The 22,848-nt window shown below is 33.7% G+C and overlaps 1 protein-coding gene and 1 pseudogene across 2 annotated transcripts in view; one reads left to right on the top strand and one right to left on the bottom strand.

Moving 5' to 3' along the window:
• Nucleotides 1-22,848, bottom strand: part of TAOK1 (TAO kinase 1) — a 144,621-nt gene that overhangs the window by 36,479 nt on the left and 85,294 nt on the right. For both annotated transcript variants that reach the window (XM_049637950.1, XM_049637951.1), the window contains exons 3-12: nucleotides 20,036-20,107; nucleotides 17,273-17,374; nucleotides 16,173-16,218; nucleotides 15,532-15,628; nucleotides 13,139-13,252; nucleotides 10,158-10,249; nucleotides 8,080-8,173; nucleotides 5,740-5,821; nucleotides 2,065-2,232; nucleotides 206-409 (exon numbers count right to left, since the gene is read on the bottom strand). In XM_049637950.1, the coding sequence (XP_049493907.1) occupies nucleotides 206-409; nucleotides 2,065-2,232; nucleotides 5,740-5,821; nucleotides 8,080-8,173; nucleotides 10,158-10,249; nucleotides 13,139-13,252; nucleotides 15,532-15,628; nucleotides 16,173-16,218; nucleotides 17,273-17,374; nucleotides 20,036-20,107 (1,071 nt within the window). The remainder of the gene's footprint in view (nucleotides 1-205; nucleotides 410-2,064; nucleotides 2,233-5,739; nucleotides 5,822-8,079; nucleotides 8,174-10,157; nucleotides 10,250-13,138; nucleotides 13,253-15,531; nucleotides 15,629-16,172; nucleotides 16,219-17,272; nucleotides 17,375-20,035; nucleotides 20,108-22,848) is intronic.
• LOC125927699 (uncharacterized) lies at nucleotides 5,858-5,954 on the top strand (annotated as a pseudogene).

Raw genomic sequence — 22,848 nt, 5'->3', positions numbered from 1 at the left:
TTCTTTTTGTATTCTCAAAACAATAGGTTCCCAAATGCAGATATTATACTGGGAATTAACAAGCCTAATGTCACTTTAAAATAAGTTACCGAAAAATGTTCCAAAGTTCTGAAACATCCAAGACAAGCTCCTTATTAAACTAATCAGATAAAGAAAATTATTTACCAAAGCTGAAATTTTTTTTCACTGAAACCCAAATACTCACAGGTTTTAAATGGATGACAGAACTATTAGACATCACTGTGTGGTCTCCCTCCATCATATCTAGCTCACTCTTGTCATCTGAGGCATCTGGAAGACTGTTAACACTACTACTTTGGCTACTGGCACTGATGGACATACTGGGAATAGACTGATTACTTCCAACACTATTCACTGTTCCTGTCCGGCCAACACCATGATCTTGTTCCTAAGGGAAAAAAGCATTAGGTTCAAGTATCTTTATCTCTTTTGAATTGCTACTTATAATCACTTATCACAGTGCTTGGCACACAATCTTTAAGAAAGAAAGTTAGAGGTCTATTGTGAGAAATTCCCTGTATTTGCCAAGACCAGGAAGGAAGTTTAGCAGCTGAAAAGCAAACAAAATAAAAATGACCAACACCTAAATAACAAAAAGCCCAACCATGTCAAAAATTCAGTTAATCATTTATGGGTTATTTCCACAGTGTAGCATTTTCTCTAATTTGTCACTTTTGAAATCTATTTCTACCACACATCTCATGAGGTATAGAGAAAATTTTGCTCATTTCTCAACTCCCATACTTAAAATACGCACCAATCATTTTTAATTTTATAAATAACCCCTTTTAATTATTTTTTAAGGAAGCCTTTTAAGTATATTTTCCTTCCTCAGAATATATTATCTAGCCTATCCTTCTTTCATCAATTTAGTATTAATTCCCATCTATTTTTTGTAAATTAAAAATTATGTATTACCTATACATTTAATCACATTTGTAAGAATGTTTTATGAAGTAACCAGGCAAGCCATGTTATCTGGGCACCAAAATTCTGTAAGATACGCAAAATTTAACACAGACATATGATTATATATATATATCCCCAGCCTAAAAGAGATGCTGTTATAGATTTAACTACATTAGAATTTTATTAATTTTACAACTTTACTCAAATATTTCAGATATCTAAAAAAGCTCAAAATAATCTTCTAGTGATCACTGTATGAACTAAAAAACAAAATGAACACCACCAAAACTGTAAGTTAAGAAAGTCTTGTATTTTCTAGTTCGTTAATTATGTAGCACTATTAAAAAAGAAAAAGTAAAGTAAGTAACTATTGCTCCTGGTTTCAGAATGCAAACTGATCTCTCTGAAAAGTAGTAAAAAAGAATCAACAAATTCTGACAGGAACAAAGAAAAATGAAAATATTTAGAGTAAAAAAAGATAGCTCCACAAATATGTAGATTTCCTTGTGAGGAAGTTCTGTAACATTTCTATTGCAAATTTATATTTCCATACCCTACAAAAGGCAACATGGAAAGAACTTGGCCTTGAGAGTGAGAGATACGTGAACTTGAACCCATATGAACCTATGAGGAATTAACCACTGAGCTTTGCTTTACTCATCTGTAAAATTGGTACTTTAGAACTGTGCAGATGGAATGAAATTATATAGAACTTCTGATTCAAGTATCCCTGGTGACAGAGCACAATGCTTTGTAATTCTAACGACTTCTGAATGAGTACTGTCAATTTCTAGAGTCTATAATTTCAAATACTTCCAAAAGCATGTCCCATGGAATCAGGTAATAAGGCAAAACAGGGTTCAGCAGCCAAAAAATTTGATGGAGTCTAGATTAAAGTTGAATAAGTTTCTTTAATAAAAGACTCTGCAGAGCTTTATCAGGTCATTGTGTACTACGAAGGGGTAAGGTTTAAAGAATGCAAAACCTTTTTTCCCTCCTGGGATCTTACAGGACCAATATTAAGAAAACACAATCTGGGAACCACTAATATAAAACATTCATGGCAATACTAGGTGCATAAGGAAAGAAGCCAATAAAGAGGGCTCAATATTTGAGTCATTTCTAAGTTATTACCTCTTCTTCTTCCTGTGCTTCTACTGCTGGTCCGTTATGTGCCTCCTGGAAAAGGAGTTTCTTCATCTTTCGATACTGCAGATTGTCCAGCTCTCTTACTGCATCCTTTGTCCTTTGAATGAGATCTATTAACACTGTTTCAGGGCGCTCCCGAAGAACAAACATGTGCTGGATAAAAGCAGAAGGTGAAAGTCAGGTTGAAATTTATATAAATATTTTTAATGCGTACAAATGTACCCCTTTCTCAAACAGTAGTTACTATCCTAATTAATCATAATAGATAATGCATATAATCTATAGCTATCTAATTCTACTACATTTTTGGCTTCTTAATTTACGAAATTGTCTTCTACATATATACATACACACACATACACACACACACACACACACACTCTATGCATACTTAACTACCTCTGTGCATTTAATAGAAACATGATACCTTTGTTAGCTAAATGAAAATGCAGAGTTGAAATAAACAAAAAGTCCAATTAAACACTAAGAATGAAGTTCAACAGAGCCCTAAATAAAGGCTAAAAAAAGGTTTACATATTCTTAGAACCGATTTCACAGAAAAGGCATGTTCAGTTCTGAGCTGTATTAGGTTTCAACAGAAATGATTTTATGGTAAATTATGGTTAAAATAAAAAATGATTTTATAGTAACATAAACTTGGATAGTATGAGTTTCTTTATATGCTGTATAAACAACACTCCATAAAACACTAGCAGTTGATTAAAAGCCATTGTATAGTGATTTTTACCACTAACATTTAATAAATTTAACCTTATCAAATACAGAAAAGTACAAAGAACAATTCTATCATTATCACTGTTACATTTTGATATATTTCTTCAGAAATTTTCTATGTATAAATTTTGATTTATAGAAACACAGCATACAGGGGCGCCTGGGTGGCTCAGTCGGTTAAGCATCCGACTTTAGCTCAGGTCACGATCTCACGGTCCGTGAGTTCGAGCCCTGCGTCGGGCTCTGGGCTGATGGCCCAGAGCCTGGAGCCTGCTTCTGATTCTGTGTCTCCCTCTCTCTCTGCCCCTCCCCCGTTCATGCTCTGTCTCTCTCTGTCTCAAAAATAAATAAACGTTAAAAAAAAAATTAAAAAAAAAAACAACAAACACAGCATACAGACTGCAGAAAGAAACCTTTTGCCTTGAGTTCTGTGAAATGTCCTTGAATTCTTGTAATACTTTTTACCTTTGTTAGTTCAAAAGCATTTCTTCTTTCAAGAATTTTTTTTGCCTTTTGATTTTTTTACTACTCAAAAAACTTCATTTTTTTATTTAGCTTTCTGATTCTGTGCTTATGCCTTCAACACTTTAACGATTTTCTGCTCCTCAACAGGAGAGCACACTTGATCCTGTCCCAAACACATATAGCACACCATAGGCCCTGCTGATGTATTTTTCATTTTAGATAATCTCATAAGAACTCTAAGTGTCATAGCATAAACTCCTCAAAGTCAGTCTGGGCACACACCACATGGGGATTTTGGTGCTTTCCCACCCTTCTTTGTATAAAGAAGATTCTATTACCAGGGGTTCAGGACAGCCTAGTTTTGTTAGAACCTATATTGTATGTAGGACAGCCTATGACAGTATGTCAAATGCTGGACCATTCTGAATGCCTAAAGACACCATCCCCAGAAGAGGAAAAAGCTTCTGTAAAGAATTTTAATTATATGATATTTTATTCTACTTTCACTGTCATAAGTATTGTTATTTCAAACTCAAAAACACGAGGCCTATAGATTTTTAATTCTGAGATAGCTTCATAAATTAAAATTTTTTTCTATTAGCTCTTTTTATGATGAACTGCAACAGAAATATAATTAGACCAAAGGGAAAGTACCAAATAGATAATTCCTATAATTTTCAGTAAGGCTGTGCCAATACATGCTATGAACTAGCAAAATGAATACTGTATGCAGACTTGGGATCTAACCACCAAATATCCAGGTCTCATCTCATGGGTTGGGTTATCATCACCAAATCACTTCTTTGCCTATAGTATAAGAAGACAGATTCTTTTTCCTGAGCCTTAGAAAGGTTAAGGTATCATGATTTACAATATTCGGTCTTCTTATCCAAAAATAATAAATTTCTAAGTTTAGTAGTTTTCTACATATAAACCTTGCTTATTTAGGGGCACCTGGGTGGCTCAGTCGGTTGGGCATGCAACTTCAGTTCAGGTTATGATCTCACTGCTCGTGGGTTTGAGCCCCGCGTCGGGCTCTGTGCTGACAGCTCAGAGCCTAGAGCCTGCTTCCAATTCTGTGTCTCCCTCTCTCTCTGCCCCTCTCCCACTCATGCTCTCTTTCTCCCAAAAATAAATAAATGTTAAATCTTGCTTATTTATCACTAACATAATTTCTAGCTACACTAAGCCTTTTGTTACTATTATAAATACCTATTTACCTAGGCTTTAATTTCTGAGACTATGAATGAACTTACTGCCTCAAATCCCACAAGCATTACTGAAACTATACTGTTCTTCTACATACTGTGGTTCTAAATAATACAATCAAATTTCAGTTTCTTTGTATCTTTGATGTGTGTTAGTGAAAATAAATTAAACCTCTCTGAAATTATAAAACATTCATGTAAAAATGGTCTACTTAAATCTTATAGTGAAAAATCAACAATATCCTTTAGGGGCACAAGAAGACAGTCAAATCCTGCTTTATCTAGATGTTTATCTACTACTGCTTTATCTAGATGTTTTAGGAACTATATTAAGTTCAACAATGTTATTATTGCTATTAATAACATGGCCAACCTCCAAATAAAAGAATCAATTTTTGAGAATAAAGAGCATACACTAATCATGTGTTTAAACTAAGTAACCAAACACACTGAAAACTGAATAGAATTTACATGATTCTTAGAATATTTTCATTGCCAAGTTAGAAAAATTATTTCCAAAAAGGAAACAGAAACATGATATACATTTTTAAGTTTCTTTTAAAAGCTCTTTTCTCCCACAATAATTATACAGATATATTATACACCATTTCTCTTTCATATTATTTTAATATACAACTGATAAATATATAAAGTGTGGCAGACATAAAACTTAAATCAGAGCACCTGGGTGGCTCAGTCAGTTAAGCATCTGACTTCTACTCAGGTTATGATCTCAAGGTTAATGGGTTCGAGTCCTGTATTGGACTTTGTGCTGACAGCTCAGAACCCGGAGCCTGCTTTGGATTCTGTGTCTCCCTCTCTCTGCCCCTGCCCCACTCGCACCCTCTCTCTTTCTCAAAAATAAATAAACATTAAAAATTTTTTTTAAATTAAATCCAAAGTTAAACTTTGTTTTACTAACTTTGAAATATGACATTGTTCCACATGAATTAAAATATGGAGTTATAACTCATGAATATATTCTTGAACTTACAAATGGCCAGTTGGTAGTATTTGGAATATACAACTATATATTCTATTCAGACAAGGTACAGCAGTTAATTAATTTTGGAAAAACAAATGAAAAAACTCTAAGAAAAGTTCCAAAAGAGAAGAGTATATAAAATGAGCATTTTAGTAAAAAATTAGTAGAGCATACTTTATACTGACACAAAATCAAAAAAAGAATAAAACACCTTCTTTAAATTATTTTAATTTCTTAAGGGTAGAAAACAGACCAAGTAAAACTGACCTTTAAAAGTTCCTCTGATGTAGGGCGATCTTGAGGGATTTTCTGGAGGCAAGAATCTACAAAGTTGCGAAAATAATCAGACCTATTGTAAAGGAAAGTATCAAGTGAACATATTGCTATTTCCTTTTAAAACACATCCACAAACCATACAGAGAAGATCAGCATAGTCCCTGTGCAAAGACGACATGCAAATTCATGAAGTATTCCATATTTCTGAGCAATAGGTGTTGTATGTAAGTGTCAAATTACTAAATTCTACACCTGGAACTAATTTTACACTATATGTTAACTGGAATTTAAATAAAAACTTAATTAAAGAAAACATCCACAAATCAAGGCATGTGCCTACTGGTGGGAGGGGGAATGGAAAAGGAATTATCAAAAAAAAAAGGAGATAAAATATATTGTATATTTTATATAAATCTATGAAAATCTATTTAAAGCAACCAATGAATCTTTACCATTTTCCAAGGACAAATTTACACAGATTATTTAAAAAATCCTGCTCCCACAAGTTTAGACACAAAACAAATGAGCAAAGCGGGGCAGAGAGGGAAGGAGTGGGGGGAGGGGGGAGAGAGAGGCTCAAACCAAGAAATGGACTCTTAACTATAGAGAACTGATGGTTGACAAAAGGGGGGTGTGTGAGGGGATGGGTTAAATAAGTGATGAGGATTAAGGAGTGTACTTGTCATGATGAGCCACAGGGTGATGTATGAAATGCTGAATCACTATATTGTACACCTGAAACTTACATTACACAATATGTTAACTGGAATTTAAATAAAACTTAAAAAAAAATCCTATTCCCACATATTTAAATATCATAACTTGTTCTATATTGAGGCAAAATTAGGGAAGCCAATCTTTCTTCTTTGCATTCAAATTTAAGATAACATTCTTTTCAATTTTTTGTTTCTTTTCTCTAAGCCATCTCTCTTTCTTGTTTGCCTCTTGGATCATCTTCTCTATTGCAATTTTAGAACATCAATCTATTTGTTTTGGAGGGAGCAGTTTTACACCTAAGTATTTAGTATTCCTAAATAAGTGCATAAACTTCCATTAAGCCCAGAAAATCAATTTAGATATTTTGTAAAACATCAAAAGTCTGCAATGTATTTTTAAAAAATGCTTATTGTTCTGACAGAGAGAAAAAGAGAGGGAGTGAGGATGAGCCGGGGAGGGCAGAAAGGGAGAAAGAATCCCAAGCAGGCTCCATGCTAACATCACAGGGATTGAATGAGGTCATAAACCATGAGCTCGTGACATGATAACTGACTGAGCCACCCAGGTGCTCTAGAAGTCTGCAACATATTATTATACAATGTTACTGATGAGAGTTCAGTGAGGAAGGTAGTAATAATTACTTAATCAATGTTTGTCTTTCCATATTCACGTAAGACTTTAAATTCCTTGAAGGCAAGAATTCTTTTTTGAATTCCTATGTATCAAAGAGTGTAACGATAGTCTGTGTTCAATATATTTATTACTAACATATACCATGATGGTAAACTCTGCCAGAAGATTCCTTCTACATATCTCTAAACAGGTAACAATGATCCACAAATCTGCCTTAAATATATAATCTTAAAAAAAATAAAGTTTCACTAATTTATGTAACTACTTGCCAATTTAAAAGTATTTAGCATTTCAGATATCTCCCCAGAAGTTTTTAAATGCTAGATATACTTGAATATACTTAGATACATACACTAAAATTTTCTATCAATGATAAAAATTCTAGTTTTCTAAAACGGTCAATCTGTCCTTTATAAAGTTCTTTACATGAATGAGCTAATTTTATCAAATCAAGGAAGCACTAGAACATGGAATAACAAACCATTCTAAATATAAATTATCATAGTAACAATTAGAACAATCGCAAAGTTATGAATTATCTGATAATTTTGATAAATCATTTTATCTATGCTTTAAACTTCATAAATTATAAACCATTCCCCCCAAAAATACCACTATAAGTTGTGGCGATCTATGTATTTTAGTTATAAAATACTGTTTAAATTAAGCTATTTATTATATAATCAGGGTTATATGTGTTCAAAAGTTCAAAGAAAAAAATAAAATTTAAAATTTTATAAAAAGCAATACTTTTTGCTTCTCTGTGGCCTCATCTATTCTTTATTTCTGAACTGAGTTACACATATGTTACAAAAAGCAGAATATATAGAGGATAAACATGATGTAAGGGTAAAACAAACCAATTTAATATCTCTTCAAGTAATACACTTTACCTAATTGAATTAAATCATTTTGATAACATTATTTAAAAAGTATTTAATTTATACAATGTTGAGTAATATATGTCCAAGCAATACTCACCATTCATTAGACTGTAATGTAGGGGATTCATTTTGGGCTATGTGATATAAGGCACTCATTGCATTCATATTAAATAAAGGAGGCTTCCTTTCCGCTGTAAAAGAAAGAAAATTTTCCTGTTAAAATATGAGCCTATTAAAAAGAAAAAAATAATAAAATAAAATAAAATAAAATAAAATAAAATAAAATAAAATAAAATATGAGCCTGTTATATAGAGGCATGCTTGCAAATACTGTTAAAAAAATTTTTTTTTTTTTTGGAAATAGTCTCAAACTTAGCAAAAAAATTTCCAAGTAGAGCTCAAAGAACCTCTTCTTTTCTTTTTTCTTTTTAAAAAAATTTTTTTAACTTTTATTTATTTTTGAGAGACAGAGCATGAACGAGGGAGGAGCAGAGAGAAAGGGAGACACAGAATCCAAAGAAGGCTCCAGTGTCTGAGCTGTCAGCACAGAGCCCGATGTGGGGTTTGAACCCATGAACTGCGAGATCATGACCTGAGCCAAAGTCAGAGGCTTAACCGACTGAGCCACCCAAGCGCCCCTCAAAGAACTTTTTCAAGTGGGTCAATTTACACTACGTTGCTGGCTTAATACTAAGTTGCTGGCTTAATGCCCTACCACCCCTAAATACTTCAGTGTATACTTCCTATCAACAAGAACATTCCACTAAAGCACCACAATTAAATCAGACCATTAATACTGATACAGGACTATCCTCTAATCCTCAACCCCCATTCAAATTTCAATCAAAGTTCCAATAATGTCCTCTGTAGCAAAAGCAAGCCTTGATCATTTGCATCAAGGAATGGGTGAGTCTTATCTAAATGTTAAATTAACATAAAATTGTTCATAATACCTTCCTATAATCCTTTTAATACCTGTAGTAGTGATGTCACTTCTCATTCTTGATATTGGTAATTTGTGTCTTCTTTTTTTCCTGATCAATCTGGCTAGAGACTTTATTTAATTGATTCTTGCTTTGATTTTTTACATTCTCTTTCTTCTGGTTATTTTGGGTTGAATTTACTCTGTTTCTTTTCTTTCTTTTTTTTTTTTAAAGTAGGCTCCACACTCAACATGGGGTTTGAATTGATGACCCCAAGATCTAGAGTCGCATGCTCTACTGACTGAGCCAGGTGCACCTTGCTCCTCTTTTTCTAGTCTCTTAAGGTAATAGCTGAAGTCACAACCTTGACAATTTTGAAGTGTACAAGACTCTTGAATGTTCCTCAATTTGAATTTGTCCTATGATTAAATTTGAGTTATACATCTTTGGCAGGAATATCAAGAAGTAAAACATATTTTTATCATTGTTACATTTTCTCAAGAGGTGGTGCATGATTTTGAATGATTCCATTATATTAAGTTTATATATTTATTTTGAGAGTGAGCGAGCACGCACGTGAGCAGGGGAGGGGCAGAGACAGAATCCCAAACAGGCTTTGAGCTGTCAGCACACAGCTCAGTGCGGGGCTCAATCTCATCAACCAGGAGATCATGACCTGAGCCAAGATCAAGAGTCTGACACTTAACCAAGTGAGACACGCAGGTGCCCCTTCCCACTTTTAAATAAAGTTGACTGGAATACTTTTATAAGAAGAAAAAAAAGGAAAGGATATTGGACTGGAAGGGGAGAAGCATGGAGAATCAAGAGCAAGAAGATGGATATCATCATCAATTACAGTGACAGTTCAATTATCTACCTGGCTCACTTACACCGGGAATGTTAGGTCCCACCCTGGGAATGATGGCACACTACCTTTAGCATAGCTCCCTTTATGGGCAACAGAATAAAATGTGTGCAGAAAATCAAACTGTTACAATATGGCATGAGGTCCAATATCTAACCCTCATACTTAATTCAAAGTAAGAAGTATCCTAGGCAGAGGTAAGTAATTCATAAATGCTTTAGACACTTTCTACCTAAGGTAAATATAGTAATCAGACATATTTTACATGTTTAACAAATACTCATTAAATATTGGACATAGATACCTGAAAATTAGCATCACAGTGCAAAATTACTTTAGGCTTAATTTAACAAAGCAAATATAATATACCTAAGGAACAATGCTTACCTAGTTCAATACATGTTATTCCAAGAGACCATACATCTACTTTGCCATCATACTGTCCTTCATCCATGGCTAAAATTACTTCTGGGGCCATCCTAAAACATAAAATGACATTTAAATTAAAAGCAAAAAAAGGTATACTATTCTTTTTTTTTTAATGTTTATTTATTTATTTAGAGAGAGATAGAGCACAACGAGCAGGGGAGGGGCAGAGAGAGAGGATGAGAGAGAATCTCAAGCAGGCTCCGAGTTGTCATCACAGCTTGTCATCAAGCCGAAATCAAGAGTCTGACACTTAACTGGCTGAGCCACCCAGGTGCCCCAGTATACTATTCTTTAAAAATATAATGACCATCTAGATAGAGAACACCTGTGTGAATTCTAGACATTATGTCTGGATGTAAGAATTTTTATAATGAGAAATAAATGCACCACAGGCTGTCAGGTAAATATTTACCATTGCATATATAGTGTGAGACTCACTCTCCCCATTTGTCATGATCATGTAACAGCATCCTAAAGAAAGGATGCCCCAGAGCAGGGCTGCATACTGTAACATTATATAATTCCTGGGCTAGTAAGTCTTAACTATTTTGATCTCAGGATCCCACTACCAAAGTCTGATTTATGCTTGAAAGATGGAATTTCATCATTGACAATACTGTCAGTTGTTTTCCTTCATGTGACAAGCTCACTCCATGCATTTAAGAAAATATCTGCCACAATAATCAACACCGAATAACAATAGTTTGTCAGTCTTCCTTTTAAATAGGAATAGTGCTCCATGATACACGTGGCTAGAGTAGCTCATAACGAAGACATTTACACAATTATCAACCTTACAGGTAGGTGTCTTGGTTATAAAATGGAACATTAATTCATGTTTTCAATTAGACTTTTTAAACTGTTTTTTAATGTTTATTTTTGAGAGAGAGCGGGAGAGACAGTGTGAGTGGGGAAGGGCAGAGAGAGAGAGAGAGAGAGAGAGAGAGGGAGACACAGAATCCAAAGCAGGCTCCAGGCTCTGAGCTTTCAGCACAGAGCCTGAGGCAGAGCTTGAACTCACAAACTGTGAGATCATGACCTGAGCGGAAGTCAGACGCTTACCCGACCGAGCCACCCAGGCGCCCTTAGAGTCTAAACTTTTTTGATGGTACTATACTTCATCTGTTTTTGGTGTTAAGCACAGACTGACCCTTAGAACAGTTGTTAATGTTCAGTAGGATTGTCACCAGACACCCCAGTGTATGTGAGTGTGTGTGTCTGCGTGTAAGTGTAAAGACATCCAAATATGTACCTCGTTACTATGCTCCAAATTCTCTATATACAAATTAACAAGTATGTAAATAAAGTAAATTTTCAATGGTCAATAGAAGAGTGTTTCCAAGGTGTTCTTTAAAATGTTGAAGTAAGTTTGGAAATTACTAAGTTAAGGAGAGCTAAACAGGGTAATTTTGTTTTCTATTTGTAGAACTTTTCAGGGCTTTTTTAGTATCTAATATTCACCATTAATTTCTAAACAGAAGAATCATTAAGAAATATTATTTGCTCACAGAACCCTTTTTTATAGAAGGGAAATAGACTCTATCTAAACTAGAGTTCTACATAAGAAATTTTTGATCATCTAGAGCAGTGGAAGAGTAAAAACTCTTCAAGTTTTTAATTTGTTTACCTCCAATGAATTTATGAAATCTATTTATCCCCTTGTATACTTTTACATTCTCTATATTTTATAATTTGATAGCTACAAAGGATATAATGTGCAGCTTATGTATATACTTTATATTATATATGTGATTTAAAGATATTTAAAACGTGGAGTTACAGAGTTGTTTTATTAAACAGCAGTAACAACAACACACTGCTGTGTGGCCAAATTACCAAAGCCAGTCTTCACTGTCCTATCAATTAGTCAAATCAGAATCACTTTCTGTCAAAAAAGTCTGACTTCATTTTCAATGCCAACATGTTAATGTGTCCCTATGACAGCCATCTCAGTTATGAATTTTACACTAGAAAAAAAGAAGGGAGAGAAGATAACTGGGGAGAGAGAAAAAGCAAGGAGTAAAAGGAAGGGGAGGAAGAGGACTCGAAAGGGACAAGGGCTTGCTAAGACTTTGTATCCTGACTCTTCAGTATTTCTGATAATTACTATACATTCTCTCAAATTGTACTTCTGCTATTGCTGTGAGGCTATTACATCCCAGACCAATGCATCATTGTAATATTCAGGATGGGTAAGAAGTCCGTCCTTTATAAAGTGAGAGAGGGAGATTTGGAAAGTGGGTGGTAAAGAAAATGTAGTGGACCTAAGACATCACTCTCACCATACACAGAGAACATGTGGGAGTTGAAGATCTGGACAATTATTTCCTTCAAACTTGCTGACATTAATAACGAATTATTTACGGATAAAATAGATGATGCCTAGAATTTGCTTCATAATAACTGGCAGTTGGGGGGGGGGGGGGGGGGGGGAGGAAGGAGAGAGAAATGAGTACATAGGGCAGGACTTTTATTGGGTTGGGTGACTGGTATGTGAGGCTTCATTACACTTTTGTCTACTTTAATGAGTATGTGAAATTCTTCATAATTAAAAATAAAACCAAAAAACTCCAAATCAGCTACCAGCCTTCAGATACTCCTAGTCTGAAGACACAGTAAGTATCAATCTAAAGAACACACAGAAATTTCCACTTAGCATTTCTATCTTCTCCTCACTTGGATTTCATTGAATTTTTTCACTCCCACACCCAAAATATGATGCAGGTTATAATATGGAAGAAAATATCAAGAGGACAAATGAAAAAACAGGAGATCCAAGGGCAGCACTCCAAATCTGTATTTGAAACTAACTAGGTTTAAAGTTAAGATGTCCAAAATAACATTATATTACTAGGAAAAAGATAAGACATCTGAAAAAGTATCACCACACATCGCCTATTTCAATTATGAGGATCAATAGCAAATAGGATTATTCTTACCAATATGGCGTTCCCACAAAAGAATTGGCAGGAGATGCCATGGAAGCTGATCCAAAGTCAGCAAGTTTCACCTGGCCTGGTTCTGTCAGAAGGATATTTCCTGCTTTGATATCTCTGGGTTTAAGGAACACAGAAAATTATTTCTCTTTCCCTCATTAGATTATGTTGAGACGATAAAAATCAAATAAAAGTTTTTAAAATAGGGAAGGAGAAATCAAAATAATTAAGTCCTTGGATAATCTCTCAATTAGGACAAGGAGATGTAAGATCCACATTAGAAAACAAGAAATACGGAAGTAATATAAATATACAGTAACAATTTTCTAAAAGAGAACACAAAATGGCAGTAAAAACAAGACAGAAAAATCAAGTAATTAGAGCATAGTTTATATTTGAGTTCCCGTTTATTGTTGCAAATAGTGGTTTTAAAAATGGAATTTAATTAGCTGACCACTCCATAATAATATATACTATACATATATAGTATAGTATAGTACAGTATAGTATAATATAATATAATAATATAATTTGAGTACACCATTTAATGAAAGAAAGAAAGAGAAATTTCATACCCGAAATTTTTTTAAAGGTTATTCTCATTTCCAAACCTTAGCATAGTTCTCCTAACTAAACATGAAATGAAAACTGAAGCACACAGATAATATTGTATCCAATGATCCCAAATTTATTTCCAAGCTTACTTTTTAAAGTCAGCAAACATACTATTCATGCAAAATAAGAAAATTATGAGTATTTATATAATGGGATTATATGTCCAACTGGCACCATAACATACATTTAACCTTTCAAAAAAAATTCCAAGCACTTGTCAATTCTTACTATAGTATTGTAATGGATATAATATTAAATAAATCTTTTTCCTTCCACTTATTTTTTATTTTTTAAAGTTTATTTATTTATTATTTTTTTTAACGTTTATTTATTTTTGAGACAGAGAGAGACAGAGCATGAACGGGGAGGGGCAGAGAGAGAGACACAGAATCGGAAGCAGGCTCCAGGCTCTGAGCCATCAGCCCAGAGCCTGACGCGGGGCTCGAACTCACAGACCGCGAGATCGTGACCTGAGCTGAAGTCGGACGCCCAACCGACTGAGCCACCCAGGCGCCCCTAAAGTTTATTTATTTATTTTTGAGATAGCATGCACACGCAGGGGATGGGCAGAGAGAGAGAGGCGAAGGAGAATCCCAAGCAGGCTCTATGCTGTCAGGACATGGGGCTCGGATCCCAAGAACTTGAAGATCATAACCTGAGCCAAAATCAAGAGTTGGACACTTAACCAACTGAGCCACCCCAGTACACCATCCTTCCACTTGTTTTTTGAAAGAGGAGAGGTACTTTGATGTTGATAAGACCTTAGTTTCTAATTCCAACTCTTCCATTCACTTATTTATTAGTATGTGGATTTCTCTTGGACCTTACTATCCTCATCCAAAAAATGGTAAGCCATTTAACTCACAGTGACTCTACTATATAGTTTAATATGTATTGCCTGGCTCACATATATGAAAAAAAAAAAAAGCTAGTTTCCTTCTAAAATAGACAAAACCTAAATCAATGCTAAAAATACATTATAAAAGTTCAGTTTTTTTTGTTTTTTTTTTTTTTTTTGAGACAGCAAGAGTGAGACAGCATGTGAGTGGATAGAAGGACAGAAAGAGAGGTGACAAAGAATCCCAAGCAGACTCCCCAGTGCCAGCACAAGCCCGGTGGTACGATGGAAGCTCGAGCCTGACACGAAGGTGGATGCCACGAACCGTGGGATCATGACCTGGGCCAAAAGAGTCAGATACTTAACTGACTGAGCCACCCAGACTGCCCTAAAATAGTTCGTTTAATCTTAAAGTATTACCCATGATTATGGATTATCAAGGATTAACGCTCAACAGCATAAAGAGTGTTCAGTCTATGTTGTGGGATCAATGGCACAACTCTAGCATTATCAGTTACTGGAAGGACAAAACACCTAGATTTAGTTCTAGTCTAGTTTATTTGGCTTTGTAAGCACTTCGGAAAAAGTAGTCACGAATTGGGGCTTCAATTCCTTTATTTGTAAAATCAAAAAAGGTAAGACTATATAATCCCCAATGTCTTTTCCATTTTACAAATTAAATGATGCTACAACTAAATTCCTACCACAATCTATAAAGTGCACATATGTCCGAAAACCCAGTAACACATGCAGACAAAGATAAAAATAAACCTAAAGGGAGATCAAATGTTTGTAGGACAACCTAAAAAACATATGTTTTTAAGATTCTGAAATGCTTTTATTTGGCTACAACCAACACAATTTACAGGGTTAATAAGTTCCAGGGTTGATAAACGCAATAAGCCATTTGCTGCTAATACATAATAATTTTCAAAGTGCTTACCTATGGATCATGGTATGAGAATGTAAGTAGGCTAATCCCTGGAGAGCACCATGTGTAATTGCTGCTATTTCCACTTCTTGTAATGGCTTTTTGTGAACTTCAAATAAGAATTTATTGGAAAATAATTACTATACAGAATATTTTTGTTCAAAAACATAAACATACTAATATATGTGGCTATTTTTGAAAACTAACATTTAACAAGAAGATTTACTTCCCAAGACAATAAAACAAGGCTATTGAACTTTATAATTAGTATTACAGTTGTGCTTAGCTGTTAAGTAAATAGTTCACAGCCAATTTTCCCCTAAGCTAACAACATGTAAGAATTAGTTGATTATAAAAACAAAAGTAACAGAAGAGAAGTTCTCCCTTTATTCTCACACATCTTCATTCTGAACAGAAGGAACAGATTAAGCTAAATGACAAAGAAGGAAGAAAAATGCTTGTTACAAGGTCATAATGTAAGAAAACTCACCTAGTTTTGCTACTACAGAATAGTGCATACCATGCTAAGAACCTACAAAAGGCTAAGGTTCTTACTCTTTGTGGAAAGCTTTTATAGTATTTAAGAAAATCATACGGAATTCTCATTTTATTTTGTTAATAATTTTTACCCTTAATAATTAAAGGAAACCTACCTTCCAGTAAATCTGAAGCAGATCCTAAGCAATATTCCATTACCAGCTACATAGGAAGAAAAATTATAAAAGCATTAAATTAGTAAAAAGATTCTATTCGAGATAAAATAAATTCACCAAGGAGATCAAGAACATGGTTTGATGTCAAACACACACTAGTCATCATTTACCTTAAAAAAAAATATTTATACATTTAACAATTTGTTAAATGATAGAGTTAAGCCAATGATACATTAATTTTTTTATGCCAACATATAATTACATGTATAAGATGTGTATTTCATTCATACTTACTAACTAAAACTATAAAGGAATATAGTTACTTGTTAGGAATTACTGTTAGGAAATGGAAAACTGTCCTCTGGATCTATATGCACAAAGTTTAGGTTACAGTTTAAATGTTTCTTTAAAGCAAACGCAGAGCACCTCCTGTGGGTCAAGTATCTTATGTACATTAACTAATTTAATCCTCACAATCACCTTATAAGGTAGGCCCTATTATTACCCTTGGGGATCATTTCTGTTAAAAGAAAATGTGGCCTTTTCCTCTTTAAAGATGCAGTTACTATGCCTATATCACTGCTGGATTACTACTTTGTCACCTCAATGGTAACAAGACAAAATTAATCTCTACCCTTTGTAATAAAGTGTCTCAATTCTCTACAGTTAGTATTATTCAGCCAAGGAATTATAATCAGTTCATACTTCACCAAGAGTCACTAAGACTTCACCAAGATCTTTGTGGTTAAATAGATTACAATATATTTATGTCAAAAAGGTATGCTAACTTTCATCACTGAATAATAGGATTGTTTTTACAATGCTTGATAAACCATTTGAAAAATGATGCTACTAAAAAATGTCAGAGAGCAGTTTACCATGCACATAAAGGTCAGTTAAATCTCTGTAGTAAACTTGCAAAAGTTCTATTATCTCTTATCGCCAAGGAGTTCTAAGAAAAGCTGCTCTTCCTCTCTCAGAATGAACTAACATTTCAAGGTGTTTTTGCATGGCTTTACACAACCATTTTGAAACATTCTTGAATTAATTAATTCTAAACCAAAACCAACTAAATTATAGCAAGGGGAGAAAACACCTACCCATGCTGTGTGCTCACGTAAATAGCAGCCTTTGTATTCTATACTGTTGGGATGTTTTATTCTTTGTAGAAACTTGACTTCCTTAATAATATCCTGCCATTTCTGTGGGGAGAAAAAAAGGAATAAAAGAAAGAATTATGAAAAGTTGCTTTCCTTTAGAAAGCTATATAAGAAAAAAAGGAATAACTAGAGTAAGCAGGGTTAGTGCTTTATTTGTAATATTTAAATATCAAACTAACAAATTTAAAAGAAATCACATTTATATACTTTAAACTCAATTATATAATTTATAAAAGTATTTTATTCAAGGTAGAACAAATTTTAATTTGATAAAATTTATCATCAATGAGTATCATTAAAATTTTACAACCACACACCAAGGATGTTGATAAAAATTACATGCTATATTTAGTGATTTTTCTTCAGTTCAGCTTCCCCTTTCTTATTTGCAGCTTTACTAACATATAATTTACATCTCATAAAGGTGATCTATTCTGTTTCTGGCTTATGTCTTGTACCAAATACTAAGATTGTTTGTTTTTAAAACTCAAATAATTACTGTTCTATTTAAATTCCTAAATGTATACTTGCTAAATGCTAGCAAACAATTGTTATTATGTAGGAATGTTCACAGAAAAAGCAAGCTGTATGAAAACATTTTCTTACAAATTTTACTTAAGAGCCTTCTTCATTGACAGCTATGAGGAAATACAGATAAATCTTTGGACATAAGCTACTCCAAGACAACCTTAGACACTTTCATCATATCCTAAACATACTTACTCTTAAGAAGCAACCAGACAACTCTGAAAAAACAGGTCCTTGGGTCCAAAAATCAAAGAATCTAAGGGTTTAGTAGATGTGGGAAGGAAACTAGGAATCTGCTTTTGGCTCTTGTTCAAGGTTTTCCACTAACAGGCCACATTTCTTAAGGCAGGGAAACTAGCATAATAGAAAACTTTAAGGAATGTTTTGTACTAAAATTTAAGATCATGTATTTCCTATTTTATTTCACAAGTCCTCAACAAAATACAGTGAAATATGTACAGTGTTTTATATAAAATGTGTATGATACAAGATCTTCAATTCAGAAAATATTTCATGGGCTTTAAATTTCATATTTGAATGCTCTGGAACACAAATTCAGAACACAACAAAGCCTGTATTTGTAAACGGAGAAAAGACTTTCATGAGGACTATTCCTAACATTCTTGAAGGAGTATTAGATGTGAAAAGATGATACACTAAAATGATTCTTTCTTCTAGGTGTAACTAATCAAACAGACTCCAACACAGTACCGGTCTGCTGTGAAAACTATTTCTGAAGTTGTGCTATAGAAACGGCAAATAAAATTAGACTGAACTTATAAGAAATGGAATTTTTTTAGGAGTTTTAGGAATTTTTAGAAGATTTTTTTTTTGGTATCAAAATAATGGAAGAATGAAATAATCAGTAGTGTTACCATACCCATTGTATGATCTTCACAAAACCCTGATTTACCATAAAATAGAGATTCCAAAGGTATAGAAAACCAAAATGTTTAAAAAGTGAAGACTAACCCAGCAATTCCACCTCTGGGCATACACCTGAAATTACGGAAAGCAGAGATTCACAGAAGTATTTGTATATCCAGGTTCACAGCAGCACAATAACTAAGTGGTGGAAGCAACCTAAGTTTCCACTGACAAATGAATGGATGGATAAACAAAATGTGGTCGTTTATACACACATATAGACAACTATCCAACCTTAAAAAGGAAGCAATTCTGACACATATTATAACAAGGATTAACTTTGAGAACGTTATGTTAAGTGAAATAAGCCACTCACAAAAGGGCAAATACTGCATGATTTCACTTATGTGAGACACCTAAAGTAGTCAAATTCCTATAGACAGAAAGTAGAGTAATGATTTCCAAGGGAAGGAGAGAATGGGGAATTATTGTTTCGTGGGTACAGAATTTCAGTTTTCCAAGATGAAAAGAGTTCTGGAGAAGAATGGCCATGATGACTGCATGACAATGTGAATGTCTTCAATGCCACTGAACTGTACATTTAAAAATGGTTAAAATGTTAAATTTTGTTAAATGTATTTTATCGCAATTACAATAACTAAATTTAAAAATTAAAGCCTAAAGATTCTGTATTTAAAAAACTACATGTTATAAAATGAATTCATATAATAAATAGAATAAATACAATCTGACAAGAACTAATTGAGTAATAGAGAACTAAAGTGGTATCAATGTAGAATCAGTAATTTTATTTTTTGTTTCTCAAATTATTACACACTGCCCATTTTTCAGACTATACTGCCTGTTGATTATTAAAGTTTGTTTAAAATAAGTCTTACACAATTTCTAAACCACTAAAAAATTATACTCAATATAATTTATTGTTAAATGTATCTTACTCTAGTTTACCTCCTCAGAAACTGGTAATTTCTCTATGATAGAGTTATGTATTAAACCACAGTTTAAAAAAGTAATAAGCTCACTTCAGCAGCACATATACTAAAAAATTAAAAGCAAGGGACACAAGCTGGAAGGCTTTTGGCATGCCACAAATGTCCTGTTTAAGGCTCTAGGCACAATTTTAATGGGTATATTTAGTTTCTGAAAGAAAATTCACTGCGATAGACAATATTTCTACACTTTTCTTTAAGTACATTTTACGTTTTTTAAAGAATTCCCATCTACCCCTAATTTAAACTAGTATGTCATTCTCTAACATACCAGTAAGAATGTATATATTTCACCCACCTCAGTAGACTGCTTCCCACTATAAGACATTTTCTTGATAGCCACCACTTCATTGGTGCGCACATCTCGTGCCTAAAAAAATAAAGGACCGTTGTGAAAATGAACACAATAAATCTGGGCAATTATTTATCTCTCTGAGCATAAAAGCATTTATAAGCTATCATGTCAAAAAGGACATCAAAAGTGCTTTCAAATACCTTAAAAAAATAATAAATATATATGAAAACTTATCAAATTATCCAGGAGCTCATACTTTGGAAAGAAAAATAAAGCAAGTTTATTTTTAGTGATCTACTTGAGAGAAAAAATATAGAAATTTTAATAGTACTATAAACAGAAAGAAAACAAGACTAGTTAGTATATGTAAATCTATGCTAATCGATTTTGAAATCTCAATGAAATGGACAGTTTTCTAGGTAAGAATTAATAAAACTGATCTAAAGAAAAAATGTAAAAAAAAAACAATGGTGGCAGATTGAATACCAATTAATTATCTTTAAAATAGCCTTAAGTGGAAAATAGTTTTACCAGTGGAACTTTCCAAGATATAAGTGGGAACAAAGGAAAAGATATCCCATTAGTTTTATGAAGGCAGTATAACCCAATAACTAAAACCTCACAAATAGCACAAAATAGAGTACCAATTTTGTTTGAAAATATAGATAAAAGCTCTAAATAAAATTTAAAAACCAAATATTACATGGCATTAAAAGAAATTTTCGTTTGGATAAAATATACTACAATCATATAAATGAAAAAGACTCTGATAATAGGAAAACACTTCATCATTTCAATTTTTTTTAAGTTAAAGGGGAAAAATATTATGTAAATGCTCAATAAATGCTAGAAATGCAGGAAAGGCCGAATGCTAAATGTACTCAGCTGCAGGAAAGGTAAAATTCCTAGAAAACCCAGATGAGAAAGGTAATTCCTCAACATGACAAATCATGTCTATTGTAAACAACTGCTAATCAGAATTAAGAATGCTACAATGATATCACAATGATTTACCATTCTTATGGAACTTCTGAAAAAAGTAATAAAAATGTAACAGAAATACAATTTTTAACTCTTGGAAAGGAAGGCCAAACTCTTACTATATGTATATATATACACACACACAGTATTGAGTTCATAAAAGGGTCAAGACCATCTCAAATCACCTGTGGAAGAAATGATCTTCAGTTTAGACTTTAATAAATTCCAAAAGGTCAAAATACTCTAAAATTAATTATGATGACAGCTATAACTCCTATTTACTAAAATCATTGGAATGCACAATTAAAGTTGGTGAACTTATGGTATGTAATTCATGCCTCAAAACTTGTTAAAAAAATAAATAGCACGTATGTAAATTATACCTCTACAGCATTGCTTTAAAAACTTTTTAAAAAAAGACACTGTTTGGGGGACGCCTGGTGGCTCAGTTGATTAAGTGTCCAACTTCGGCTCAGGTCATGATCTCATGATTCCTAAGTTCAAGCCCTGCACTGGGCTCTGTGCTGACATCTGGGAGCCTGGAGCCTGCTTCGGATTCCATGTCTCTCTCTCTCTCTCAAAAATAAACATTAAAAAATTTTTTTTAAATTTTTTTAATGGAACTATATGTGGTCTTTTGTGTTTGCTCCTTTCATTTAGCATAATGTTTTCAAGATTCATGACTAATGCTGTTAAGCATCATTTTTTGTGCTTCGTGGCCATTTGCATATCTTCTTTGGAGAAATGTTAATTCAGATCCTTTACCCATTTTTAAATTGTCTTTTCATGACTGAGTTATAAGAGTTCTTTATATTCTAGACAAATCCCTTATCAGATATGTGATTTAAAAATATTTTCTCCTGTTTTGTAGATTGTCTTTCAAAGTTTTGAAACACAGAAGTTTTTTTTAATTTTGATGAAGTCCAGTTTTTTGTATTTAAAACATTTTTTAATGTTTTATTTATTTTTGAAAGAGAGAATGTGAGCAGGGGAGAGACAGAGGGGGACAGAGAATCGGAAGTGGACTCTGTGTAGACAGCAAAGAGCTCAATGTGGGACTTGAACCCATGAACCATGAGATCATGACCTGAGCTGAAGTCAAGACGCTTAACTGACTGAGCCACCCAGACGGCCGTATCTACTTTTTTTTTGTCGCTCATGCTTTTGGTGTCATATCTAAGAATCCTTTGCCAAAACCAAGATTGTGCAGATTTACCCCTATGTTTTCTTCTAAAGTGTTATAGTTTTAACTATTACATATAGGTCTTTGATCCATTTTGAAAAAAAAATTTTTTTTCGAGGTTTATTTTTTATTTTTGAGACAGAAAGAGAGCATGAATGGGGGAGGGTCAGAGAGAGAGGGAGACACAGAATCTGAAACAGGCTCCAGGCTCTGAGCTGTCAGCACAGAGCGCGACATGGGGCTAGAACTCACAGACCGCGAGATCATGACCTGAGCCGAAGTCAGATGCTTAACCGACTGAGCGACCCAGGCGCCCTTCTTTAATCCATTTTGAATTTTTACAGATGGTATGAAGGATCCAATCTCACTGTTTTGCATTAAACAGCTGCACTTTTTAATTAACCTAAGATAAAGCTTGATTTAAAAGTGGGTATACTAGGGGCGCTTAGATGGCTCAGTAGGTTGAACATATGACTTCAGCTCAGGTCATGATCTCATAGTTCATGGTTCAAGCCCCACAATGGGCTGTGTGCTGACAGCTCAGAGCCTGGAGCCTGCTTCAGATTCTATGTCTCCCTGTCTCTTTGCTCCTCCCCTGCTTGTTCTCTTTCTCTCTCTCAAAAATAAGTAAACATTAAAAAATAAAAGAGGG

The sequence above is a fragment of the Panthera uncia genome, chromosome E1, assembly GCF_023721935.1.
Source record: "Panthera uncia isolate 11264 chromosome E1, Puncia_PCG_1.0, whole genome shotgun sequence".
Lineage (NCBI taxonomy): Eukaryota > Metazoa > Chordata > Mammalia > Carnivora > Felidae > Panthera > Panthera uncia.
This window is presented reverse-complemented; position numbering and strand designations above follow the sequence as displayed.